Source organism: Aethalodelphis obliquidens, unplaced genomic scaffold (genome assembly GCF_003676395.1).
Source record: "Aethalodelphis obliquidens isolate GAN/ISIS:26980383/991018 unplaced genomic scaffold, ASM367639v1 scaffold18, whole genome shotgun sequence".
Taxonomy (NCBI): Eukaryota; Metazoa; Chordata; class Mammalia; order Artiodactyla; family Delphinidae; genus Aethalodelphis; species Aethalodelphis obliquidens.
In genome coordinates, this window is record NW_020837962.1 from 950,780 (window position 1) to 968,197 (window position 17,418).

General features: G+C 46.5%; 2 protein-coding genes across 13 annotated transcripts in view; one reads left to right on the forward strand and one right to left on the reverse strand.

Annotated features, from left to right (window-relative positions):
- NDE1 (nudE neurodevelopment protein 1) overlaps positions 1-11,626 on the reverse strand; it is a 48,007-nt gene extending 36,381 nt beyond the window's left edge. For all 6 annotated transcript variants that reach the window (XR_003435065.1, XM_027117299.1, XM_027117295.1 and 3 more), the window contains exons 1-3: positions 11,549-11,626; positions 4,275-4,400; positions 3,098-3,251 (exon numbers count right to left, since the gene is read on the reverse strand). Coding sequence is in view for 5 of the 6 variants with exons in the window: in XM_027117299.1 (XP_026973100.1) it covers positions 3,098-3,251; positions 4,275-4,357 (237 nt within the window). In the remaining variant the exon portion in view is untranslated. The remainder of the gene's footprint in view (positions 1-3,097; positions 3,252-4,274; positions 4,401-11,548) is intronic.
- Positions 11,627-15,441: 3,815 nt separating this feature from the next.
- The window catches only part of MARF1 (meiosis regulator and mRNA stability factor 1), a 40,466-nt gene continuing 38,489 nt past the window's right edge, over positions 15,442-17,418 (forward strand). For 5 of the 7 annotated variants that reach the window (XM_027117301.1, XM_027117303.1, XM_027117304.1 and 2 more), the window contains exon 1: positions 15,442-15,566. The gene's annotated coding sequence lies outside the window, so the exon portion shown is untranslated. The remainder of the gene's footprint in view (positions 15,567-17,418) is intronic. The other 2 variants (XM_027117305.1, XM_027117306.1) reach the window with 1 other exon arrangement.

Genomic DNA, 17,418 nt, shown 5'->3' on the forward strand with positions numbered 1-17,418 from the left:
CCAAGTCTAATTAGAAAGTTAGAAAAACAGGCCAACTCCTCTTCTTGAGTCAGTCGAGTAAACAAAGCTGTTGCTAGAAACAGTCTGGAGGCGCTGGGGAGAGTGATGTAATGGTGACCGGGCCAGAGAGGTGTGGCCAGAGCCATGGTGGAAGAAGAAGGTCCACAGAACAGGCAGATTATTTACAAGGCGAGGACAGGGAGGGGTGTCACATCCTTACGCTGCTCTGTCTCCTCTGATACTGTTTCCTGGCTACGAGCACAGGAAGTGTCTTGGCTCAGACAAGCAGAGGCAGACCAGGCCCAGGCATGGGCGAATTCCCAGGCGTGGCTCTGACGGCTTCCCACCCTTGATTTGGGTGCCTCCCCAAATAAAACAGGAGGGCACAGGATCCTAGGTCACTAACCTAAGTTCCAACACAGGTTCCAAGAAGACGCAGTTACTGGGCTTGTCCACCAGCATAAGGATTCAAATGTTGTCCTTTGAACTTGGGGACATGAAAAGCTGTTGCGCTTTCATTTGGGGCTAATTATAATAAACTGTCAGCTGATGGAGGCATCAATAGATGCTCTGTTGGATCCCTTACAAGCGTTTTTATTCAACTTGCAATGAATAAGCCACTGTCAAGGAGTCTGACTCAGTTGAAGACTTTCCTCTTAGGTGACAGAAATATGTGCTGGGGGCAGTTCTTCACTCCAAGGTAGTTCTGTTTCCTCGCCTGCTCCACACACTGTGTCTCATGAACCTGCCATGTGGTTGTAATGAAGAGGTCTTCTGCCGGTTCAATGGCTCAGTCTGGAAGTGGTTAATTACTTAGCAACTGCACGATATTTAGTCAGCACATCCTCCTACCCTCTCCAAACGATGGTTCATACCACTAGTCTTCCCATCCCTGAGCCCCCTTCAGTGTAAGGGTTGTAAAGATTCCCCAGTGCCTAGGGCAGGGGCCAGGCTGTTAACAAAATGAGTGACGTGGGCCACGTGTAAGCAGCAAAAGACACTCAGTCCCCGGTGTCAAGAGTTGGGGGGGAAAGGACAGAAGTGGGGACCAGGGCAAACTGGAGAAGGCTTGCTCTGTCTAAGCAACCACAACTCAGCTTTTTGCCGGTGTGGAAGAAGGCCGGCCTGGGGTAGCCAGATCCACAGAAGGAAGATCAAAGGAAGTCGGAAATCTAAGTTTTTACAAGAAGCCTCACAACTCTGAATGTTGATACTAAATATTAAAAAAAAAAACCCCACTAAAGATATAAATTTTACTATCAAAAGAACAAACCGTAAGCAAACCCTCACCTCTAGTTAACAGCCTACTGCAGTATTTACAGGGAAGTGTAGAGATGTCGGTGATTCACCTTGAAATGCATTGGGAAGATAGATTGATGGATGGACAGATATATAATAAAGTATGTAAGTATGGCAAAGGTCATCGGTAGAGCCCAGGTGGTGGATACAGGTGTTCACTGGAAAATTCTTTCAACCCTACTGTGTGCTTGAAAACTTTCATGATACAATGTTAAGTGAAAACCACTAAAGGCTTAAGCAAACAACATCTATGGGCCAGACTGACCTGTGGGTGGCCAGCTTGGGCTCTGTGGTCTATGCCGTAAAAGCTTAAGAGTCCACTGCTCAGTTTCTACGGTCTGTGTGGTCCTTCCTCTGCTACTCCTCACCCCTTGATCCCCAATCCATGTGCTGGCCCCGCTTTCTCCCAATCTGTGCTAGTAAAGCCAGATTCCCAAGGTCCACTTGACAGTCATTCTTGCCCGTGTCTGTGGCAGTTCCATATTAACTCTTCATCAAACCCTTGTACGCCAAGTTGTTGGCTAGACAGACAGACAGACAGACAGACAGACAGACAGACACACACACACACACACACACACACACACACACACACACACACACATACCTTCAAACACCAGCTCAAGTCCCTCCCATCTCTTCCATGATGCTGTCTACAACCCGTGCAAATCTCTCTCAGGAGGATCTCATGGTCAGTACCACATAACTGAGCATCTTTTCACTAAGTGTTTCTGGCTGTCAGGTTTGTCTTCTCCGCAAAGCTTCCAGAGGGCAAGGGACACATCTCCTTCCACCGTGCATCACACCTAGCCCTGGACTCACACTGCAAGGCCTTGGCTAGTTCTCCCAGTGGCTCATCAAAATATATGAGGAGCTTTGTTTTAAAAAGAAAAAAAAAAAAAAAACAAGACATGCAGACATGCTGGGGCCCCACCTAGACTTCCTGAGAATGGGAATCTCAGGGCGGGGTGGGTCCAGGCCTGTCTGACATTTATGAAGCTGGCCAGGTGACCCTGCCGGGCAGTGATGGCTGAGAGCTGTCCCTAGGCCACAGAGTTATACTTTGTGATCATCTGCTAAGCTCTACAGAAAGGCATTCTTTACCCTGCAGAGAAGTGGTTCTCCAGATACTTGGCAATGTCTGCAGATATTTTTGGTTGTCACAACCTGGGGGAGGGGGTGCTACTGGTATCTAGTGGGTGGAGACCAGGATGCTGTTAAACAGCCCACAGTGTGAAACTCGGCCCGCACAAGAGAATCATGTAGCTACCTTCAAATGTCAACAGTGCCCAGGTTGAGGAATCTGCTCTGTCCAACAGGACTTTCCATAATGATGGAGACATTCTACAGCCTCTCTGTCACACAATGACACCCACTAGAGACGTGTGGCCTTTGAGCACTTGAAATATTGGCTAGTATGATTGAGGAATTAAATTTCTAGTTATTTTAATTAACTTAAATGTCAGTAGCCGCACGTGGCTAGGGGCGACAATTCTGGACAGCATAACCCTAGGCCTTATCACAATCAGCAATTCCAGAGACACTCCATACTCTAGAAGGGTCTACCTTCCATGTGCCTTGCAGGATTGTCACCAACAGCCAAGAATGGCTGTGGGACATGTGTGAGACCTGCCTCTCACAGAGCGCCTCCATCAGGGGCATAAAGAGTTCAAGTGTCACACACGCCCGGCAGGCCTGGGGGTGGGAGTGAGCCCGGGGCCACGTCTGCAGGCTCCCTTTTCCAGTCACAACGCTGGGCACCATCCACACCTGCATGCGTCTCCTCTCACCCCCTCACCTTGATGGTTTCCAGCTCCATGCGAAGGCGGTTGTTTTCTGACAGCAGGTCCCTGTTCCTGGTTTCAATTTGTTGCAGCTGCGTCTCCAATTCAGCTTCATATTCTCGGCTTCCCTCCTGGAATTCTCGGAGTTCCTCTTGCGTGTTCTCTGCCCTACAGAATTCCCAGATGTTAGCTGATCATTTACTGAGCGCTTACATGCTGCTGTTATACATGTATCAGCTCTTTATTCAACTGCCTTTTGAGGCAGAAACTGTCATTGTCCTCATTATACAGATGAGAAGATGAGGTGACTTGTCTCGAGGTCAAGCAAGTCAAACAGAGCTTGGGCCTGCCCCCAGGTGTGCCTGACTCCATAGCCCTTTCTTAACCAATTCACTCTCCACGCATTCATTCCACTTGTATTTTTTGGAGCCCAACATGTAGTAAGCACACTTTGGATTGTGTATTCTCTGATTTATTTGCAAGTAGAAACTGGACATAATACAAATGCTCACTCATCACACCACTATCATGGGTCCCTGCCCCATATCCCAAACGCCCAATTCTACCTTCTCAATCCTTAAAAGTCAAGGGATATCTTTTTTTTTTTTAACACCAAGCCTAAATTCTCTTTAAATCAAACTAAGCATAAAGAAATTAGAGGAGCCGGAATAAGACCTCCCTGGGTAGATTACAAGAGTCCATGAGAAATAAAAAGAAACAACGTTAAACACACACACACACACACACACAGCTCCCAGATATGGGCACTGAAACACTGGTTTCAAATTTAAAGATCTGTAACAACCCATTTTGCTAGGCATAGGGAGTTCTTTCCCCACACACGAAGGGCAGACCAGATACAGCATCCAGGAGCTGATAAAACCCTGCCAGAAAATAAGCTGGGAAGTAGCACAGCCGTTTGATTAGGACCCTAGGCTTTGGGGTTCAAATTCCAGCTCTGCTATTCCCCTGGCTGTCTGACCTTGGGCAAGTTGACTTGCTTTCACTGAGGCTCAGTTTCCTCATTTGTAAAATGGGGTGAGAATGGTTTCTCCATGGAACAGTGTTGAGATTTAACTGAGATGATGTATGTTAAGCCCTTCACAGTGCCTGGCACATAGTAGGCCCACAATAAATGGTTGCTGCCATCACTATGGGAAGAAAAAGCAAGGTGAACTTTGGAGAACTGACCTCTGCTTGTAGGTCATAGCCAGGTTTTTCCAATAGTTAGCTTCTTCCTCCTCGGAGCTGAAAGTCTTTCCCGAGTCCTCCATTGTGAAAACAGGGGAAAAGATTACTATTCTTGTCTCATGATGTCTAGAAGAGAAAGTTTTAAAATTATTACCCACATCTGGTTAAACAGCTGATCTTTAATGGGGAAAAAAAATTCCTAGACTTTATGTTGGATTAAATGTGGCAAAAAACATTGCCAAAAAACTAAAACTAAACCCAGACAAAATACAGCCCACCTGCACATTACATTCCATGGATAAACCTACCAGTGGGCTTCCCTGGTGGCGCAGTGGTTAAGAATCTGCCTGCCAATGCAGGGGATGCGGGTTCAAGCCCTGGTCCGGGAAGATCCCACATGCTGCAGAACAAATAAGCCCGTGCGCCACAACTACTGAGCCTGCATTCTACAGCCCATGAGCCACAACTACTGAAGCCCGCGCGCCTAGAGCCCGTGCTCCGCAACAAGAGAAGCCACCCCAATGAGAAGCCCACGCACGGGAACTAAGCTCGCCACAACTAGAGAAAGCCCGCGTGCAGCAAAGAAGACCCAACGCAGCCAAAAATAAAATAAATAAATGTACTAAAAAAAAAAAACCTACCAGGACTTGCTGATTTATTACATTTGGGGGGGGAGGGGAGGAGAGGGGAGGATGTCTCACGGGTTCTAACTTAGGCAACCAGGTGCCACCACCATCCCCATCACCAGAGACAGAGAATCAGAAGGAAAAGTCTTTAGGGTGAGGGGATACTGAACCCAGCTTGGGACATTTTTAATTGGACGTGCCTGTGATACACTGAGATGCAACACTGGATCTGAAACTCGGGGTGAAGTCCAGGCTAACAATACAAATTTAAGAATCATGAGTTTGTAGCTGGTTCTTCCTTTTTTCTTGTGACAGAACCATGAGATAATTGACTGAGAACTATTTATGGATCTCTGAGGAGTGCCAGTGTCTGAAAGCTGGGAAGAGAAACAGTGATCAGAGACAGAGGAGAAACAAGTGAGAGAGATGAGAACCAGAAGAGTGAGCTGTCCCGGGAGTAGACGGTTTCAAGGGGAAAAAAGAGAACGTTCCACAATATCCAAGATGCAACAGAGAAGCTGGTAAGGTAAGGACTGGGAAATATCCACCCACAAGACTTGGCAAAATGTCGGTCACTGGTGATGTGAGCAAGAATGGTTTCAACACAGGGAGGGGGGATAAACAGGGTGGAGGAGTAACTAGGAGGTGAGGAAGAGGAAGTAGGTGGCATTTTGGAGAACTGGGTATGAGAAGAAAAGGAGACACATTAGACAGTAGCCAGAGGGAAGTGATGATAAGGGCCTGGACTCAGGATTCTGAGCTATCCAGAGCAGAGGTTAGGGAACAAATTTCTATTAACAGTTATCAGTCTATGGACTCCCGGCTGATAAAGCCTCTCAATGTAACAGCTTATTTTCTCAATTTATTTAAGACTCTGAGCTTCTCAAAAGGTCATTAGGAATCCAAATGAGATCTCTCCGAAGTCCCTTCTTCCCCTCAAGCTAGCTCATGGTTCTGTCTCTGGGGACAACAGAATGAACACAACCCCTCAATCTGCAAGACATAACTAACAAGCTGTGTATCTGGCTAAGTATACAAATAATTCCACTAAATATGTCAGTGCTGACATGGACACAATCACCAACTTCTTTATCCCTGGTAGAAACTGAACAATGATACCTACATCCAAGCACAGTACTTACTGATAACTCTACATTTGTTAGGACCTGTATTCACACCTCTTCCTCCAAATTTCTCTCCCTTCCCTAATTCAGAGAAAACATGCCACGTCCCCACCCACTCCCTTCTGGGGAACAGAGCTTCTCCGAAAGCTTGACTAAAGCAGAGAAGCTGGATGGAGTAGAAAATTGTTAATTTGATTTTTTTTTTCCAGTCCATCATTCCTCTTCCATCTTTCTGTAACAGCACCCCAACATTCCCTTGGGGAAATCAATTCTACACTCCTTCCATGGGGCTCAGATGGACTTGACATCATCTTCTGCATCTGGGAGAAGGCATGTGACTACTCATGCCTCCAGCATCATCGGTAACGGGCTCAGAGGTGGGCCTAACCCAAGCTGAACCAATGACAAGGATCAGCCTAATCCAAACTGAGCCAATGATTGGCTCAGGGGTGCACGTAACCCAAGCTGAGCCAATGAGTGTCCAGGCCCAGGCCTTTCGCAGAGCTATCAAGAAAGAAACTCTCTGGAGTTGTTAACTGTCCTTACTGTAGTAATTATTTCACAAAATATACGGCTCAAACCATCACATGCTACACCTTAAACTTACACAACATTATATGTCAATTATATCTCCATAAAGCGCGGGGGGGAGGGAGGAGAAGAAACTCTTTCCATTAGGGTTCGTGGTGGTCATCTTGCTATCACAAGGGAGGAGCCTGCCTGAGAATGAAGCCAAAACAAAGGAAAGCAGGGCCAAGAAGTGGAGAGACTGGGTCCTGACAGTATCATTGGGACACCTGGGTCCAGTCATTCCTGATTTAAGGTTAGGAGAGATAATCAACTCCCTTTCTTGGTTGGACCAGTTAGGTCTGGATTTCTGCTACAAGAGAAGCCTAATTAACGTTTGGAGTGAAAGATCTTGTTTGCTGAAAGTACAAAGGATAGAGCACCTAGAGTGTAAATAACAGTAATTACCATGGTGACAGGTAAGGGTAAACCTAATTCTGGTAATCCTTGCTCAAGCCGCAAGCTTTAATGAGCCCAGAGCTCATCTAGTATGGGGTCACCAAACCAATGTCTATAGCGTTAAGAGACCAGAGCCCATGCAACTGTAACTGAGTGCTGTGTGGCCATTAATGATCATATTGAGGACAGTCTCAAATGCACGGTATGGGAGGAATTCTGTGTACAGGAGGGTGAGAAAGTGAGGAACTAGGAAAAATGAATGTACACTGACTTTTCCTGATGTTTGGAAACAGATCACGTCCAAGTTCAACGTAATGAGTCCCTGCCTACTTCTCTAAACATTTCCTACAGCCCTACACCTCACTCGCTTACGCTGCAGCCACACTGCCTTCTTTCTGTTCCTTGAACACATCAAGCTTGCTCCCACTCAGGAGGGTCTTTGAACTGGCTGTTTTCTCTGCCTGGAATGCTCTTCCCTCAGATCTCTGCTAGCAGATTTCCTTCTTGCTGTTCAGATCACAGCTGAACTGTCTTCCCCAGAGAGACCTTATCTGAACATCCCACCAAATACCTCCTCCAGCCCTTCACTGTCATATTAACCCCTGCTTTGTTTTATTTCATCACTTTATGAGTTTTGTTTTTGTTTTATCTTCCCCCACTGGAATGTCAGTTTTGAGCACAGGGACCTTCACCATCTTACTTTTTTATTCCCAATTCCTTGAACAGTGCCTGGCATATAACAGGCTTTCAATAAATGCCTGTGGAAGGAACGGACACAGGGAAAGATAGAGACTAGCCACTCGCTGGAAGGGGATGTGAGGTTAAGGGAAAAAAGCAAGAGACCCTCTGCAGGCTAGTTTATAGTTTACTTCTGTAAATCCCTAAGATACTTAACAGGATGGGGAAAACCTTTCTCCCTCGGCACCTGAGTGGCATCTCATTAATGGGAAGGGGCTGGAGGACAGGGTGCCATGTTGGAAACTACCCCCTCCCCAGGTGCACATGATAAGGAGTATCTGATACAGTTACTGGAGTTTAATAACCTTCAACCTGCAATCTTACGACAGATGAGTTTTAGAAAAGGGCTCTTTATCACAGCCAGTGAGGCTTATAACTTAAGCCTCAGTAAAGAAATGAAATTGAGATGTTTTAGGAGGCGCTTCCACTGTGGCTCTAATTACAGCCCCTGCATTTTAAAAACACCCCTAGGGAAGAGAAAAACTATGCTAGAGGCTAAGAGGAAAGAAGTAACAGCTGAACCTCACTTTCTTATGAAACAGCATACTTAAAAACCTGACTTTTTTTTTGGCCATTTGAAAATGTCTCAGAAAGTTCTAATGTGCATTACTCCCTGCCACAGATAGCAGGTAAGACAACTGGCAAAGGTTCCCCTTTTCCAGCATTATTTACTAAATTTTATCATCACCTTCTAGTTGTGGTGTGTTAGGCATTTAATACATTATTTCCAAACAACTTGACCCTCTTTAAGCTGCTTAACTGTAAGGGGTAGGTAAGCAAGGCAATCACCTGGTTTCTTAGGAAGCTAAAGCAGAAACATTGTATGCCTTGGCCATCTGCATAGGTGCAACGGAGTGGCAAACCAGACCCAAGTGCAAGGGAGTCTTTGAATTCAAATTCCAGATCTCCCTGGGGTTGCCAATAGACTGGAGGTCAGTTTCACTCTTTGGTCCATGCAGTCTTTTGAAAGGCACTGTGTCAGGCAGGTGTTAATGCTTGGTCACAGCATACACAACTTTGTACCCACTCTCTTAAAAGTGGATACTGCATTCATTTATTGCATCCGATCCACAGGGATATGTCTTCCTAACTTGCGTTCTCAATACACCATGATGCCGTCATGCCCCAGTAGCTCGGTGGACAAACCTGATGGGTACCTCAAATGTATGTGCTACAGCACAAAAACTGGGATCAAGTGGTCCAGTAAGTACTTATTTTCTATTTTGGATAACTTAGATCTATTACTCTTACAAAAGTGTTTCAGCAAGTTTTTGGGGGGCGGCTATTTTCCATGATCAAACCTAACAGGAAAGTCTGAAAACACACTTGAGACACACACCTTTGATTTCAAAACTCTAGAAAAAACAAAGCCTTTCTCAGCTCTCCTCTGAGTGAAGAAAGCCAGCACAGCTGGTCAGGAGCAACACACATATATAAACCATCAGGAATTAACGGCCCTTCTCCACCCCAACCCCAATCCCTCCCAATCAAAACACATGGAAGAGCAGAAGGGAAAGGGAGAAAAAGAAAGAAACTGCCAGAGACTGGCACATGCTCCCACGGCTTCTACGTTATGACGCAGGCTTTGCATTTTGCAGAAGTGACATTACTGGGGCAAAATCAGTCAAGAGTCAGCAGGTCTGACTTCTGTCTCGGTGCTTTCAAAGTCTTTAATGACCTACCTACCAGAATACCTCACTAGGCATGCAAGGACATATGCTCAAGGGTGTACACCATCATTGACTGAGGGGAAAACTGGAGGAACTTAACTGTTGACAGAGGACTGATCAGAAAATGGTGCAGTTAAGAAGTAAATATACTGGGCTTCCCTGGTGGCGCAGTGGTTGAGAGTCCGCCTGCCGATGCAGGGGACACGGATTCGTTCCCCGGTCTGGGAAGATCCCACACGCCACGGAGCGGCTAGGCCCGTGAGCCATGGCCGCTGAACCTGTGCGTCCGGAGCCTGTGCTCCGCAACGGGAGAGGCCACAACAGTAAGAGGCCCGCGTACCACAAAAAAAAAGAAGTAGTAAATGTACTGATATGGAAGAAAGTTTATGATATGTTAAGAAAGTGTCATTTTTGTTTGCAAATGTATCTCCCTCTGAGTATACAAATAGAAGAGTCTGTAAGGATATACCAGTATGGGGGTAAGGCAGACACTGAGATTCGAACATGTACCTGACGCTTCTCTAAGATATATACTGTTTTTTGCAGTAAGCACATATTGCTTTTGAAATTTTAAGAAGCTTAAACTTGGACGAAAAGAAAACAAATTATCCTGTCCAAGGATAATTTTTACTTTCTTGAACCAAGAGGCCAAGGAAGGAGCTTTTCCTACGGAGGCGTTCCCCTCCTCCGTTCCTTTTCAAACATTTCCCAACACCTACTAAGTGCTGGGCACTGCTGAGCGAGGCAGACACAAAGCACCTGTGTCAGGATTAGGTACAAACATAGTACCAGTTGCAGGCACAAACTTTCCACATGCAGGCATGCTCGTGTTAGGGAATTATCTTGTGAGGAAGCAGAGTGTAATCTCTCTGGGCTCACACGTTCTAAAGCAAAAGAACACACTCTGGAAACAAAAATCACATCCTAACAGAATAAGCCAAGTTAAGAAACTATTAACCAAATGGGATGAAATATACCAATCAGAGGCCTCTGACACTTCAGGAGCATAGATCATCTACATTTTTAAGTTTCAAAAATGGTTAAATACCAACGCTGGGGTCAGATAACAAGGGGCTCTGGGAGTCGCTGGGATCCAATTACTCTTCAAAGTACCTTACCCATGTCCTAAAATGCCATCCTATCCTAGGATACATGAACAAAACTCGCACAGAAAATGAGAAATTTCTGTCCGGCGCGTGTTGCAAAGGTCGTTTCTTTAGAAAGGAAGTTAAAAGGGGCCTAAAGGTAGAGAGGGGCACAACATGATAAAACCCTGGACAAAGAAATCCGGGAAGGTCGAGCCCTCGGGAGACAGCGAACTTGAGATGACTGGAGAAGATAATGTAGCTTCCCCAAAAAGCAATATCAAGGTGATGGCGGGGTTTCCTATGACCTCAGAGGCAGGTGAGCCCAGCCACCGCATTCAAGCTGTAAAATAAGCGTTTTCATCCTTTATCCAATCCTTCCCCAAAGTGCTGTCAGGGGAAATCTGAACCGTCCTGCAACAGAGATCTGAGGAAAGCGGAGGGAGGAAGACCGTTCCAAACACGTTCCCAAAGGGAGGGAAGTGCCAAGGAGGAGGGAGGTTTTTGGAAAGAGGCCTGCACCGAGGGTGGAGGTGGGTGGGGACGTGGGCGGGAGGGGGGCTACGAGGAATGAGGGGCGGTGGGGGGCAGCAGAAGGCAATGACGAGGACTGAAGGGCAGAAAACTGAGCGAGAAGGGAGACCAGGGGAGTCGGGGTGGGAGGGAACAGGAGGGCAGAGCGGCCGGGCTGCGGGGACCCGGGACGTGGAGAGCAGAAGGACCGAGGAAGTCTAGGACGGAGGGGGAGGGCAGCGGGGTCGGAGAGAGGCGAGCGCAGAAAGAGAAAGAAAGCTGGCAAGGGTGAGGAACCAGGCGCGAGGGACTCGAGGGTGTGAAGGCACAAAGTTAAGAAGGCAGGCTCCAGGGAAGCGCAATTTTCGAGCCCAGCACCCGGGAAGCGACGCGCAAGTGAGGGGCGCGCCAGGGCCCCTGCACGGCGGCGGCCCGGGGTCCCGAGAGCGTGGCGGGCGCCGGGGCGGGCAGAAGAGTTTCCCGGCGGCCGTGGCGGTGGCGCTGGCAGTCCCCAGGAAGTCCCCACCCCGGGGGCCGCAGCTCCGCACTTACCCGGCTCCGGCTGTGAGGAACCGCGACGGCGACGGCTGCGGCAGCGGCTGGGGGCGGTGCGCCCCGGGCCTCCAGCCCCCGCCCCCGCGCCCGCGCCCGCGGCCGGCGCCGCCCATTGGCTGCCGCGCTACGGGACCGCGTCTGCCTCGGCCAATCAGCGCCGAGCAGCGCCTTTTGGAAACTTTTTTCCCAGGGCCCGGGCGCGGCATGGCCACGCGGCGGCCCTGGGCGGGCTGGCGGGAGGGGCCCTGGGAGGCTCCCGCTGCTGGGCAGGGTTCTGGCCCGCCTTGGAGGCTAAAGGGTGCTCCCTGGACACCGGGGGGACGGGCTGGGATTTGCGGGCCACGCACTTCAAGAAAATATGACTCCCTCCCCTTGACACCGGTTGCATTTTCCTGTTCTTGGCTTTTCCCCAAAGCAGATAGGACAAAGATCTAGGTCCAGTGAGGATAAGCAATGCCCCAGGTCCTCCCCACAACTTTACAACCAATATAAAATTTTCTTTTTTTTTTAAGACCTTTTGATGTGGACCATTTTTAACATCTTTATTGAATTTGTTATAATATTGCTTCTATGTTATGTTCGGTTTTTTGGCTGGGAGGCATGTGGGAATCTTAGCTCCCCCACCAGGGATGGAACCCCAACCCGGAACCCACACGCCCCCTGCATTGGAAGGCAAAGTCTTAACCACTGGACTGCCAGGGAAGTCCCACAACCAATATAACAATTTTCACATCATTATCTTCTTCAAAGGCAGCAAAACTCCTTTACAGGAGATTGTTTTCGAGCCTGGCTTTGAATCCTTGCTCTGTCCCTTAGTAGCTGTGTGATCTTGGGCAAGTTATTCTCTCTGTGACTTACTTTCCTCATCTATAAAATGGGGTTATGCAGAGACGAAATGAGTCAACTTGGCATTTGCAAAACGTTTAGGACAGTGCCTAAGCACATAGTTAAGTACAATCTATGTAGTGATCATGATTTTTCAATTGGTTATCTAGGTCTGGCATAATGCTAACTTCTTGATGTTCACCAACGAATATTTATTGAGCACTCACTTATATCAAAATAAATGTCAAACAAGACACCTGTCCTCAAAGGGCTTATAGTACTAAGAAAGGACACTAAATCAGCAAACAGAAACAGTGAAATAATGTCAGATGCTAATAAGTGCTATGACTAAAGCAAGGTCATATGATAGAAAGGGGCTGGGGAGGGGTCCCTGCAGATAGAATGTCAGGGAAAGCCACTCTACCAGGTGACAATGGAGCTGAGACCCAGATGATGAGAACCACAGGAAAGCACTTTTATGGTCCTCATTTTAAAGCTGAGAAAAGGGTGCAGGAAGTTAAATGCATTGCCCAAGGTTTCACAATTAATAACAAATCAGACTTCAAAGCTGGGTCTGTTTGACTCCTACACTGGTGTTCTTCAGCACAATGCTACAGGCAGAGATCTTAGCTGCTTTGAGGCCTCCAACCAGTCATAGAATCCCTCCTGCATCCCTGCCATGGTTAAGAATGACCTTTAATTCTACTTCGACTCCTTGCTACTTCCTGAAAGAAGCTCGGAGATGCAAAAGGGAACTACCACTTACATCAACGGGGTTAAGTATCAAAGTGTCTTTTAGGAAACTTCCATCCTGGCCCCAAATGCTAATAAATCATTTGCACCCCCTTGACACTTTCCAGAGCCTCACCATTCTGTGAGGTTTCTGGGCAGAGAATAATCACCCCAGTTTAAAGATAAGCTGAACCACAAGTTGATGAGCTATCAGTACTGACTACATGACATTAAATCATTTAAACCAGTTGATTTTCAATTTCCTTCATTTTTCCATTAAAAATAAAAGGGAGAAGATATTGAAATGATTATCATTAAACTCCTCTTCAGGAATAGGTGTTTAGGTAAATGGGTTTGTTATTGGATAAAACCTTAAAAAAATGAAAGGGAAATTTTGGTATACTTTAATTAAAACTTTTTTCTCTCTATTCAATGTTTTCCTTGTAGCTTTCAGATATTAATGAGCAGAAAGCTGGGTTTCTCTTGCTTAAATTCTACCATCATAATTTATTATTTCAAAACACTAAACTTTTCATTAGCCTTCCATTTAGTATGATTGATAACATTTTTATTTACTGCATTTACTTATTGACACCAGGCACAGCTCTGGACTTGAAAGAATGCCAAGCAATGTCAAACAAAATGTGTCTGATCTTTATTTTATTTTATTTTAACTTTATTATAAAAGATATTATCTTTATTATAAAAAGCAATTTTAAAATCCACTATTATTGTTTCCTTTTTATATTTTTAGTTAGTACTGTCTGTGTTCAGAGATACTCAACTAGAATGAAAAGGAGAGAAAAAAATCTCTAAAGAGAAGCATATTTTTTGGTACTGTGAAAAAAACAAAACGCTAGAAACAGGGTTGTTTTTCATCTGTTCTAATTCCCACTTGGAGAATACTACCACACACAGACACAATGAAGATTTACTCAGCAGTAATAAATACCTAAGCAGGCAGATGATGTGTGGACTTGTCATCTGCCTTCTGGAAATGGAATACAAGCACAAAGGGTTCTTCAGCTATGTGTTTGATCTTGCCCTCCACAATACCTGTCTACAAGGACGTCTACAGGGATGTATCAGCTTCCCCTGAAATCTCCCCCACTTAATGTGGATTGCCTAATGAAGTTGCCTCACAGTACAGACTTCAGGGGGAAAAAAGTTCTCTTTCGGCAATTTTTACTTGCTGATCCTTATGCAAAGTTAACCTGTTTCTTAGCAAACTTCAGAAATAATCTTTTACGTAGCATTCGGCTATTGCATCGTAAACTATGTCTAGATTTAAAATATATATGCTTTGTTTTTCTCCCAATTTGCAACAGGAAATAGTGAGCAGCTGGTAGTTTCAGAAATGTCCGTTGTGCCTACTTAAAAACAATTTTTCAAAAATTTCAAATATAAGTAAAGAATCTGAAGCAAAAAAACCCAAAACAAAACCCCCCAAAAACCAAAAAACCCCAAACATGGCAAATCTAGCCACCAACAACACAAGCTGTTATTGGCTTCACATGGCTTTTGCAACTATAAAGTCTCCTTTTTGCTCACCTAGGTGGGCACTGGAAAAGTTGTATTCATTTGCAACGAGCTTTGGACCAGGACTTAAAAAAATCACGTTTTCTTACTTAAGTCACGAGGACCTCTTAATTGCTGGTGACAAAAATCCAGCCTAGTCTTGGCACAGGCTTTCTTTTTGCCAGCTGGATCACAACTTCTCGAGGCGCCCTGCCGGCCCGAAGGACCTCGCGGGCAGCCCAGTTGGCAGTTATTTTTTTCTCCACTCGCCGCTAGGTTGCACTAGATAAAGGATGCTGTAGCAAATATGCGTCATTTAATTTAAAAAAAAAAAAAAAAAAGTAGGGTCATCACGTGACAAGAGTAAGAGAGAAAAAAAGCCAAAACGATCAGGTTTTTCATCAAAATCCCTTTTAAGTCGCCTTCCCTCAAAAGCCCGAAAGAGCTGAACGGTGACAAATCCCGGTTGGCAGATTTTTTCCCCGGGTTCCACCTCACAAGCACCCTAAATCTCCGCTTTCAGGTTCCTTCCCACGCCACAACGATAAGCCAGCGGCAAGCCTTTCTTAAACTGGGGGTTTTCGCCAAAAAAGCCGGGGTCGGTCCCCGGGAAGGTCCCTATTTAGGGGTTTATCGGGAGGGGACTGAGCCTGACGAGGCTGCAGGGCCGCGAGGCCCCGCCCCCCCCCGGGGTTCCCAGCACGCCCCGCGCGGGGAGGACGCGGCGGCGGGGGAGGGGCGGAGGAAGGGGCGGAGGCAGGGAAGAGAGAAGGGCGTCGGTTTTGCGACAGGGGCGGTGCGGTACGGAAGCGGAAGTGGAGGGTGCGCTTGGCGGCGGCGGCGGGAGCTGCGGAGTCGGGAATCAAAACAAAGGGCCTGGGGGGGGGGGGGGGAAGGCGGTGGGGCCGGAATGTGAGCGGAGGTGGAGCCGGCGGCTGAGGTGAGTTTGCTGGCAGCGCTGGGAAGTAGTCCCCGACGCGTCCAGTGCTCTGGGGCCACCAGGCTGGAGAGGGGGAGAGCGTCCCCTCCTTTTGCCTGTTGCCGGCGGGGGTGGGGGAGGTTGGCTGGTATGAGGGGAAGGAATGGGACCCACCGGGCAAGCCCCCGCTACAGGTTCGAGTTGTCTCCCTTTCGGGTCAATTCACGACTGTCATTGCAGCGCCTCTGCTGCCCTTTGGGGGTGTTTGGCTCCCTGCCCACACTTGTCTCCTTTCTCCCTTTGGGGCCCTCCAGGTGTGGAGAGCAACCCTTCTTGTTGGAAGTTTAAGAGAGGAAGGGAACAGCTGGTGTTTTTGCAACCCTCCCGCCCCCCAGCGTTTTGCACCCTCCTCGGTCTATCAGCACTCCCTAGGGTGTAGCCTCTGGCTTGACTGAGCGTTGAGTTGTCTTAGGACTTGAACCACTCCCAATAATTGTACTGCGACACTGTGATACACCTTTTAGAGTTTCCCTGGCACCTTTCTTTTATTACCTAGAGCTTTCAAGTTACATCTTTTGCACTTTCTAACATCTCTGAGCATAAATATTCTGTTTTGCATACAGGGAAACTGAAACCTAAATGGGCTTCTGAGGCATTTATTGAACTTTGCATTCATTCAGGAGTTGTTGGTGGGTGCCAGACACTGTGCTAGGTGCAGGAGATACAATAATGAATAAGAAAACATGATCCATATGTACTACTGTGGAGTTTATATTTACGTGGGGGAGACAGATAATAAAAAAGCAAGCAACTAAGATAATTTTAGGAAGAAGAACTGTGAAAAACTACAGAAATACCCAGGAATGGGATGCGGTGATGTGGGGTGTTGAGGACTAGATTGGGTGTTGAGAGAAGGCCACTCCTAAATTTTCTACTTTGTCTCATTTAATACAAACAACAACCTATGAAGGTGCTACTATTATCATCAGGCCCATTTTACAGATGGGATCTGAGGTTCAGAGAGGTTGCGCATTGTCCAAAGCTGCACAGATAGGAAGCGGCAGAATTGGGGATTGATAGGAGGACAGTCTGATGTCACAGTCTGGGCTCTCAACCACTATCTGAATTGCTCAAAGACTGAGAGATAATGGCGGAAGTGAGACTTCCACTCAAATCAAACAGAACTTGCTTTGACTACCTGAATTACATCACGTCATTCCCAGGAATATTTAGGAAAATTTCCGGGTGCAGGCCACTAACAAGCTAATACGTTTATACTTTCTATTGCTCGTGTTGAGCGATACCAGAGGTACCTTGGTGTGATAGAAAGAGGTGGACAAGCCTGGTTCTTTTCCCTTTCTATTGTGTGATCTTGGGCAAGTTACATAATTTCATTTAACTTCTGTTTCTCCTCTGTAAAAATGTGGCTAATTTCTCCCTTGTCTTTCTCACAGATTTACTGTGGGAAAAAAGATGACATAAATGGATCGCAGTGTCTGGTTGTTTCCTTCATTGTATCCCTTGTGCCAAGCACAGGCTTACTACATAGTAGATACTAAGTAAATATTTGCTGAATGAGGAAATAAATAATGTTAAACAAAAAAGCTTTGTAAACTGTATTTTACTTGACACCTTAGCTCACTTTCAGGATTGGCCTTGAAGGGGCTTGAGAGAGCATGTTGAAGTGTATGTCGTGAACATCACAAATTCTTAGGCTCTAGAGAGAAGATAGGGTAGATGAGGTCTGTATTTAATAGGAAGAACAAGTACCATAATTTACTATCATTGTGGCAGTTAACTCCATCTCTGTCTCCAGATTAGCTCCAGTTTTTGTAGGTAAATAGCTGCTTTATTCATTCCCTCATTCAACAAA